This window comes from Octopus bimaculoides, chromosome 25, assembly GCF_001194135.2.
Source record: "Octopus bimaculoides isolate UCB-OBI-ISO-001 chromosome 25, ASM119413v2, whole genome shotgun sequence".
Classification (NCBI taxonomy): Eukaryota; Metazoa; Mollusca; class Cephalopoda; order Octopoda; family Octopodidae; genus Octopus; species Octopus bimaculoides.
In genome coordinates this window covers 33219638-33230440 of record NC_069005.1, presented here as the reverse complement: position 1 = coordinate 33230440, position 10803 = coordinate 33219638, and the positions used below count along the sequence as shown (strand labels likewise).

General features: G+C 38.3%; 1 protein-coding gene across 1 annotated transcript in view; it reads right to left on the bottom strand.

Moving 5' to 3' along the window:
* Positions 1-10803, bottom strand: part of LOC106869079 (protein hobbit) — a 214183-nt gene that overhangs the window by 51562 nt on the left and 151818 nt on the right. Inside the window, exons 4-7 of the mRNA XM_052976734.1 lie at positions 9434-9587; positions 6741-6859; positions 1825-1885; positions 1396-1482 (exon numbers count right to left, since the gene is read on the bottom strand). Of these exons, the coding sequence (XP_052832694.1) occupies positions 1396-1482; positions 1825-1885; positions 6741-6859; positions 9434-9587 (421 nt within the window). The remainder of the gene's footprint in view (positions 1-1395; positions 1483-1824; positions 1886-6740; positions 6860-9433; positions 9588-10803) is intronic.

The window sequence follows — 10803 nt, the reverse complement described above, 5'->3', positions numbered from 1 at the left end:
ACCGCCAACACTGCCACCATTAGGCTATATTGTAGAATTATTTCCATTCTTTGCCTCAAGCCAAATGCAATCCAATTTCTCACACAGAAAATGGATTTATGGAAAAATTAGTAAAGCATGACAACATCGACAAAGTCTTAATTTTCGCCTGTATTATCAAATAGCTGTCAAATTGGCTTTGTAGACAAGTGTGCGGACAGGTTTTGACAATCTGCTTCTCCTGGCATTAAACTTATTGCTTAATACCATCAACCATTTTCACATGTAGCTGCAGAAGAAAAGAGACTTTGATATACAATAAAATTCCATTAAACCATAACAGAATGCCGAAAGTAGTTTTGTCATTAAAGGATCTTGTTAAATTCCATTGTAATAAATCTCTTTAATGGTTGATACAATTATCATCCTCGACATTTCATTTCATAAATGGTTCAGAAATAAGATTTAAAGCAGACAAGAGATATCTGACAGGTCATTTCCATGTAGGTTTATTTCACTCTGGAAACCGATCAGGGAAGCTACTGTTTGCTTGCTTGACCTGCTAGACATCATAGCCAAATCTCTCTCAGGTTATATCCTACCATTATTTAAAAAAGAAACAGGTGGATATATTGAATAATGTGGTCCTACAGAGTAAAACGGGATGGTCACGGTTGGAACACCTTTGAATTGAGGTTTACTGGTTCTGGTCACACCTGCAACTTTATATATGTGAAACCAGTTTTGTTGCATAAAGATCTTAAAGTTGACTGCTACAACAAAAACAAGAACAGACACATTGGATACTGCATTCCCAGGTACACTATGCTTCAGTAAGAGACAAAATGATGATGGTTGAAATGTCTTTAATCTTATGTTTGCTTGATCACAACCGTTCTGGGATTAATCAACAACAACAAGGAAGGAGACATTAGATATTATAGTCCTAGATATACAATGTCTAAATAATATACTGGATGGTCATAACTGAAACATGTAGTGCCCAGGGCTAAACAACAACAACAACTAGTAATTATTCCACAGCTTCGACCTCAGATCAACATTATTGAACGTGTCCCAGTTTTAGGTCCTTGCATGTCATAAGAATTGGAGACAAAAAGGGGGCATCTGATAATACAGTGTTCAGAAAACCTTTCTAACTCATACCAGCATAGAAAAGCAGACGTAAAGTGGTGATGATGATGATGATGATGATGAACATCATCATCATCATGCATGCAGTCATAGTGATGATGACAATAGTGATAGTGATGATGGTAATACTAACAGTTATGGTGATGCTAGCTGTGGTGATGATGATGATGATGATGATGACAATAATAATGGTGATGATGGTGGTGGTGGTGGTGGTGATGGTGGTGGTGATGATGATGATGATGCAAGTTTAAGCCTTACCTTTACAGACTTGAGGTTCCTTGCAACAGATATATCGAAGTAGGTTCCAATAGCAATTTCGGCCAAACACGGCTGGGAATCTTCTTCCTGTGAGAGAAAGTCAAAGACATTCCAGAGTGAGATGGTGTGGCTGTGGATGTGGACATAAAACCATGGAGTGGTAGAGATACTGGGGTGGGGGTGGGGGGTGACTGGACTGGGACTGTGCTCGGACACATATGTCCTGTAAATTTAACTCTTCCTTCAGTATAGGGTCACCCCAGGAGCAGACCTCAGCAGACGGCCTGAGGGGCACGTGCCTGCCTCAGGAAAAGAAGTTAAATCGTTAATGAAAATGTTAACTTTGTTAATTAAAGGTCCAATGATTTTATTCATCAGTAATGAAATAACAAGGTGTAACAAATGATCAACTAGTTGGTCCTTACTTACCTGGGAAATACTCTGTAAAGCTCGACATACCATTCCATTGATGTTCAACATTGCTTGGATACTAGGGGAACAAGAAATGGAAAACAGGTGAAAACATATTGTAACAGGTGAGTTAAAGTGTGTGTGTGTGTGTGTGTGCATGACAGAGAGAGGGAAAAAGAGAGGGGGGAAAGAGAGAGAGAGAGAGAGAGAGAGAGAGGGAAAAAGAGAGAGGGGGAAAAGAGAGAGAGAGAGGGAAAAAGAGAGAGATAGGGAAAAAGAGAGACAGACAGACAGACAGGCAGGCAGGCAGGCAGGCAGATTGTTATATGAAGAGTTTCCATCTAGGATATTTTATTTGCACAATATTCATATCAAATTCCTATTGGAGTTATACATCTATACTCCAGGTGGGTGTTAATCTCAGTGTATAACTACAGTGGGTATGAATTAACATTGATATCCACTATCAATAGATTAGCACCCACACTGAAACTGTCTGGTGCTCAACCAATTCTGCCCAGCCTTCTGCTGACTTCAATAATAATGGCTTCGAATATTGGTGCAAGACCAGTAACTTGGGGGCAGGGGACTTTGTCAATTAAACATTTCAGTATGAGAAAATTATGATTAGAGGCTGTTATTACTGTCCAATACAACATTACAGGTTATAATCCAAATATCTTAAACACACGCATATATCATTCACTTGTCTAAAAACAATGCTGGTTTTACAAATACAAATATCCAAGATCAAACCCAAAAAAAGCCATTCAATTGATGATCAATAATTCAATCACCAATAGGTTACAACCACTCACTCACAAATATGTTTGTTTCTTCTCACTGCCTCTGCTATTAGCACTCCTACAACAGCCTCTGCTCCACTCAACAAAATCCCCTTTACTCAGGCCAACATAAGCCATCCAGCTCTCTCTCTCTTTCCCCACAACCTTTGAAGGGTCTCAACTCCCAGAGCCCTTACACATGATATCTGCTGGATCAGGATTGACCTGGGAGCTAAACAATAACGGCCATCCCTTGTGCTAAGATATGACACCCTTACATAATGTTGTTTCTACTACAGTTTATGTCCACACAATAGAACAGGCTATATTTCTTCCCTCCCCCACACTCACACATACACACACACAGCTAGGTTGTTTAACAACAACAGAAGCTTGTTACTGTTGCTGAGATAGCCTGCAGCTGTAGCAGTATGCTGTCCGATGCAGTTTCAGCTGCAACAGGTGTAAATATCCTGGTGCATATCTGCAGTATATTCATAAACAATAAGGTCAGTCCTACAGATGTTTGTAAAACAAAATACACACACATGCACACACACACACACATCTATACAAAGGTAGGCATACACTCACAGATGCTAACATACAAATATACTTACATACCTCCCTCTGTATATGCGTGTGTGTGTGTGTGCATGCGTGCGCGCACACATCTGTGGAATACAAATCTATTTTGTTTACAAGTTAATCCTATGCATATCTAATTCTTTACATACCATTCCATAATTCCACCCTTCTCCCCATTCACACAAAATTTCCACCAGATTCTTTCCCTCATAAGAACTTTTTACTTCACACCATTCCATGATAAGCATGCATTTTTAATGTTATATTTACAATTTATTCACTAATTTTAATAAACCACAAAAATCTTTTCTCATACAAGTGCAGTTTTTCTTAATGTATATATTATTATTATTATTATTATTATTATTATCATTATTCCTAGTCACTGTAGCCCAGCCATGTCTAATTCTATTCCACCTTGATATTGCCTTTAATGGAATTCTTCTCAAATTAAAGGTTCCAGTGAGTGGGATCAACTGATTTTCTTTTCTTCAAATGCAAAACCCAATCAAAGCTTAACATTTTTAATTGTATTTTTTACCCTTTTTTTTCAGAGGCTGTTCTCAACAAAGAAGGGGAAAAAAAAGCAAAAAAGATAATGAAGAGTGTTCAACACAGAGGAAAAAAACCTTTTGTAGCAAGTGATTTCGCAATAGATCAGATACACTTATTTCAAATAAAATGTCTGTGAATACACAGTGGAACAGCTAGTTAATTTTAAGAACTGAATCAAAATTTAAAAAAAAAACAATTATAAACTCTGTATTTAAAGAGCATTGAGTTCTACACTGAAGTGTGGTCTTCTTCATTGAATGATCAAAATTATTAGCTTTAAATAAATATATACAGACGCCTGATGTAGGCAAAGTGGCTGAGTTCCTTTCGAATGTTGGGCCTCATGGAGGCAAAGTGGCCAGAATCCTTTCAAGTGTTGGGCCTCACAGAGGCAATGACCAAGACTTTTGGCATTTTGTCATGCTTGAGAAGAAGACCCATCAAGCCAAGCAAGATCACATTTGTGGCAGATACCAGTGTCACACAAAGTGGCACCTGTGCCGGTGGCATGTAAATGCACTCCGGTGTCACACAAATGGCGTTATGTTCAGTTACAATAAAAACAATTTTACATTAATCTATAATTTTGCAGAGTAAAACTTTATTATTCTTAAACAAGAATACCATTGACAGTGACTTCGAAGTTTTGACCAGCTAAGCCATTGCCATGTTTATATACATATCATCAACATCATCATTGTAGTTTAACGTCCGCTTTCCATGCTAGCATGGGTTGGACAATTTGACTGAGGACTGGTGAAACCAGATGGCTACACCAGGCTCCAATCTGATTTGGCAGGGTTTCTACAGCTGGATGCCCTTCCTAACGCCAACCACTCCAAAAGTGTAGTATATATAATAATATATAATAATAGTAGTATATATAATAATATATAATAATAGTAGTATATATAAATGTAGTATATATAATAACGATAATAATAATATATATATATATATATATATATATATATACACACACACCCCACACACACACCTCCATGTATGCATTCACAATGCACACACAATATTTCCCCGACAGCTTGCACTGTGGGACATCCCCTTCATTAACTGTCCACAGGAGATCACAAACATCTCAGCAGCACCATCCCAACAGTATCATCTCCTCCAGTGATGCTGAGCAACATTATCGACCCAACAAAGGATTGAACGTACAGGTTCTTATGGCCTACACCATACTATGTTATAGGCTTTTTTTCCCCTTCCTCCTCTTGTTATCCAGGCAACCACCATACAAAATCAAAGGTGCACATACATACATACATACATACATGTGTGTATAAGTGAAAAGATGGTGTGTGTGGGGGGGGGTAGAGAGAACTAGAGGAGTGAACATGTCTTCATACATTATTTGTAAAGTGAAATAATCAGATAAGAAATAAACTGTAACAAAACCACCTCAAAATGAATCAATAACAGATAACCTACCACCACCACCTCAGCTCCCCCACTCTCACTCTCTTTCTCTTTCTCTCTCTCTCTCTCTCTCAGCTGAAATCAGGTTCAACGACCTGACTTCATAGTAAAAATAGCTCTGGCATTCACACAACTTACTCACGTAAAGAGTGTGGACAGAAATCTGATCATATGTTTGTAAAACCTGAGAATATTAATAACGATGATAATGCTAATGAAGATAATAATGATAATGATGATAACAGAAATAGTAATAATGATAATAATAGGAATGATGATTAATAGAAATAATTAAGACAGAGGGACCCACCGGATCCTGTCAAACTGTCCAACCCATGGACATTAAATGATGATGATGATGATGATGATGTTAATTTTTTGTACTGTAGGCACAAGGCTTGAAATCTGGTAGGAGGGGGTTTAGTTGGTAATCAACCGGTGCTCAACTGGTACTTATTTCTTTGACCCCCCCAAAAGGATGAAAGGCAAAGTCGACCTCGGCAGAATTTGAACTCAGAACATAGCGGTGGATAAAATACCGCTAAGCATTTCACCCAGTCTGCTAACAATTCTGCCAGCTCACCCCCTTAATAATAATAATAATAATAATAGTAATAATAATAATAATAATAATAATAATAATAGAAATAATAATAATTCTTTCCTCACTTTTTCACATTTTCTTTGTTGCTTTCTGTTTTCTTTTTCCTATTTTTTCCTATTTTTTCCCACTTTTCCCCTTGTTTTGTTCTTAAATACATTAACATCTTTTAACTTGCTTTCATCCATTCAGTTTCACTACTTCGTCCTCCTCCAACCTCTCCTACCAACGGTGTCACCCTGCTATCTTTCTTTCTACTCTATGTACAAGGCAGAGGCGCAATGGCCCAGTGGTTAGGGCAGTAGACTCACGGTCGTCAGATCGCAGTTTCAATTCCCAACGCTGGAATGATTATAGCGAGAAACAGCAGTCAAATGCCTTGTTCACTCAGCAACCCCTGTCAATATCATGAATTTTCTTAAGCCAGGCTGACTTAAAGACCAATCCATTGCCGACAATCACTAAAACAACTACAACAACAATCACAACAATCACAACAATAAGCACAACAACAACAACCACCATGGGAAGAACAACTTCAACACCAACAAATCAGCAACAGTTTAACACACCAAACTTGGATGTCCACTTGAGTGGATGGTCACACTCCACTCTGAGTGATAACAAACAGCCAAATGTTTTGTACCTTCATCCAGTCGTTTATGAAAAATAGGGAGCATTTACTGGACAAAGAAATGGACACAGGTTTACTGTTTGTAGGAAAGGTGAGAGGAAGGAATACGTCAACTATTTATTATTGGTGTTTAGCCTTAAGTCAATTCTGATTGACCAAACAGTTGAAGGGTTCTAGCCATGACCACCACACCCTATTATGGCCTACATTAGCTACAGTACCTTTCTTTTTTTAAAGATGGAAGGAAATGGTTTGCATGAAATTTTGCTGCTATTTCTAGCAGGTTAAGTGCCAGTATAAAGGCTCCCTTGATGGCTCATGGAAACGAACTTACCTGGTGTCATTGCTGGCAATATCAACAGTGATTTCCTGACCAGTCACATGAAGCATGCAGTGTGGGATTAAAGTTTTGATCAAAATCACTGTCACATTCTGCACACAAATCCCAACATACTGCAAATGTATGAACACAAAATTATATTTTAGACAACCGAAATAATAAATATATTACTCTATGTTGAACGCAGTGATTCAATTGTTAATACTTTTATAAAGTTACAACGAACAGAAAGTTCTGCTGAAAAATGTCAAGTGAAACATTTTGAGAGTTGCTTCCCATACTTTCTTATAAAGAAAAATCATTTTGATTAGGAACTGATGCTCTGTTTTTCAACAAACAAGGTGAAAATTTTAGTATGTGTGTGTGTTGGAGATGGGAGGGGGGATTATAGTTGATTACATCAACACCCAATGTGTTTCTTATTTTCAGTAAAGTAGGACCCTAGGTATTTGAAGTCCCTAACCTCCTTGGGTTGAGCGCCTTTCTTGGAACAAACTGGCAGATGGCTTTCGTTATGTGTTCCTTGCATTGAAAAATGGACCAACTTAAGCTGCAGCATTCTAAAGAGATGTCAAGAAATCTCTTGTACACCACACAGTTGATGCAGTGTGAGGGCAACATCATCATCACAGACAAGATCACTTCTGCCTGATGGTGAGGCTACGCTTTGGATGGCATCAACACTCAAACTACAGATGTAGGCCACTGCAATCACAGAGAGAACAGGAGCAAGGATGTCTCCGAAAATGATTCTTACTTTCATTGACAATTCTTTAGTTGGATTGCTTGTGTTGTGCACAAGTCTTGATGGCTTTTTGTACATGATGTTGATGTCTTTGATAATCTCATCTGGAATACCATAGTCTGACAAGGATATGAAACATGGCCTTTCTATTTAATGATTAAGAGGCCCTTAGTAACTATCTAAGGCTTGGGCAGTCAGTCCTTAAGGCTCTTCAAGTCTTAGTAAGTCCTTAAAGAGGGGCCTGAAATGTTCTACATAGTTTCTAACACATTACTATCCTGTATGTCCCTTGATTTACCTGCAGATACTTCCACTTCACAATAGTTGTTACTTAGTCTCTGGTCAACACACAGTCGAAAGCATTACAACCGTGACCATCCCCTTTTTTCAGAGATAGCTAAGTCTACATCATCTACTGTCCTTCTTTGTTTATAATGGTGGGGTTTGATTTGGTTGCTATTTCAGCCAGGTTGCATGACCACACATTCGCTTGTTAGCTTACAGTTGATTAATTAACTGGAGAAAAGATGTGGGTGAGCACATATAATAATATAAAAAAAGATCTCTGATTCATATGTAAATATCCAAAATTCTAGCAGACCATTCCAGTCTTTAACGCCATGGTAAAATGGATGTGAAACCACTTAGAAACAATTCCAGTAAGACCATTTGTGTTGCCAAGGTAACAGTTATAAATTATTTCGCATAATTTACATGCAGTTAATCAAATTTTTTCAAAACAATTTTAAGTAGTTGAAATTTTTTTTTTGTTTTGTTTAATTACAACAAAACATTAAATAGAAACATTCAAAATTAAAATATTAAAACAAATACAAAAATCAAACTTTTTCCATAAAATAATAGATTGTTATTTCAATTCAGTACAGGGACAATTGTTTATTGGAGTTTGGTTAATTGATGATTTAGATGGAATATTTAGCTAAAAATATCAGACTTGATGCTTCTGAAAGAAGCCACCGCCACCAAAGCCATCACCATTATTGCCACCATGTCTTCAATTTGTTTTTATGTGTATGTAAGCTGCATGGTAAGAAGCTTGCTTCCCAACCACATGGCGCTCAACCACTGCACGACACCTTGGGCAAGTGTCTTCCACTACAGCCTCAAACTGACCAAACCCTTGTAAGTGGATTTGGAAAACAGAAACTGAAAGAACCTCATCGTGTGTGTGTGTGTGTGCTTGTCCCCCACCATTGCTTGACAACTGGGGTCGGTGTGTTTATGTTCCTGTAACTTAGTGGTTCAGCAAAAGAACCCAGTAGAATAAGTAACAGGCTTCAACAAATAAGTACTAGGGGTTAATTCATTTGAGTAAGATATTTGAAGGCGGTGCCCCAGCATGGCCAGACTGAAACAAGTAAAAGATATAAAAGATATGTCTATTTTCTTTATCTCATGCTAAACCTGACTATTTTAGTCAAACTGCCAATGATCCCACAACATATGACTGCCCCCCTTTGGCTGCATGGTTGAAGGCTCCTGTTCCAGTGGTTAGGTTGTTGCACACTTGTCTTTAAGATCATGGGCTCAATTCCTCGATTGGATAGTCATCATCATCATCATTGTTTAACATCCGCCTTCCATGCTGGCATGGGTTGGGTGGTTTAACAGGAGCTGACCAGGCAGAAGACTGTACCAGACTTGTGTGTCAGTTTTGACACTTTTAACAACTTGATGCCCTTCCTAACACTAACCACCACCCTGCAGAGTCGACTGATTGCATTTTACGTGGCACCAGCACAGGCGAGAATTAGTTTGGGCATGGTTTTTACAGCTGGATGCCCTTCCAAATAAATACTCTACAGATTTACCTGAAGCTTTATATATCTCCTTCCTCAACACTCCAAATACATGTAACAATATTTTTATTAGAAAGGAGGAGATGCTTCAAGAGAAGCGTACAATTTGAAGTGGTACTCACTTGACAAATGCTCAAAAAACGTGATAGCTTTGCTTCATCGATGTTGGGTAGTGTGGAGTGAGAAGCTCGCTGCTTTCGGGGACGCCGTGGCTCAATGTCACCAGAAATATCCACTTGGATTCGGATGTCAGTGGCACAAACAACCAGAAGTTTCCTGCAGAAGAAATACAAAGGCAACTGAGATTCACATACCATCAGAATTGATAACTCTGTAATTATGTGAGGAGATAAAGAATTAGATCAATAATACTCCACATCTTTTGCAGAGTTGAGATTACATTAACCCTTTAGAATTTAAACTGGTCCACATCTGGTCCAAAATTTCTACCTGTCTCATATACAAACAAGCCAGATCCAGTCCCTCACACCTACCCTACAATATCATTATAAAAATAAATATTCACATCATCAAAATCTCAAAGCTATGAAATGATGTGTGATTGATTCAAAACAATGTGGATAAATATGAATTACATTTAGCAGAATAATCTGAATGCTAAAAGGGTTAAATGGAAGATATTCATTGGAGAGAGAGAGAGAGAGTGAGAGTGAGAGTGAGAGAGTGAGAGTGAGAGAGAGAGAGAGAGAGAGTGTGTGAGAGAGTGAGAGAGAGAGTGTGAGAGAGAGAGAGAGAGAGAGAGAGTTGAAATCATGGGTTAGTATGGTTGAGTCAGATTTTGAATCAATATATCTGGTCTTTTCACATATAGTGCCCACCCTTGGAATCAGAACTTATTGATTACTTCTGCCTTGAGTAGCTGTGATTGTTGAGTGTGGAGGATTCACTGGGTTGGAGTCAGTCAAACTCACCCCAGAACAACACTGACACAAATACATTCAGACACCTGCCTTTCATAAAATTTACTGGAGAGAAACATCTTCTCTTCTCTCATCTTCCTCTTCAACTGGTTTAAACTGGTTGTGTATACACACACATACACAAGAGAGAGAGAGAGAAACTTGTGTGGAAGCATATCACCTGTACAAACATGTATGTACATGTGTTTGTATGTTTATATACATATGTGCATACACACACACACACACACACACACACACACACACACACACACACACACACACATGAATGCTTATGTATGTGTGTAAGTAGGCATGCATACATTTATTTATACACACACAATTATATATTTATACATATTCACACACATCTACCCAGTTCTAATTACAAAGTTCAATCAACCTCAGGTACAGCACAGTGAAATTCAAACGAGAGACTCTTGACTACCCGGTTGGTCATGCGAGCAGCTGAATGACATAGATCACTTTATAGTGCACTTCGGCACTATGAGAGAAGAATTGCTCCTCGTTGGTGGTACCTATTGCCAGCTAAGCAGACAGAAGTGGAGGCG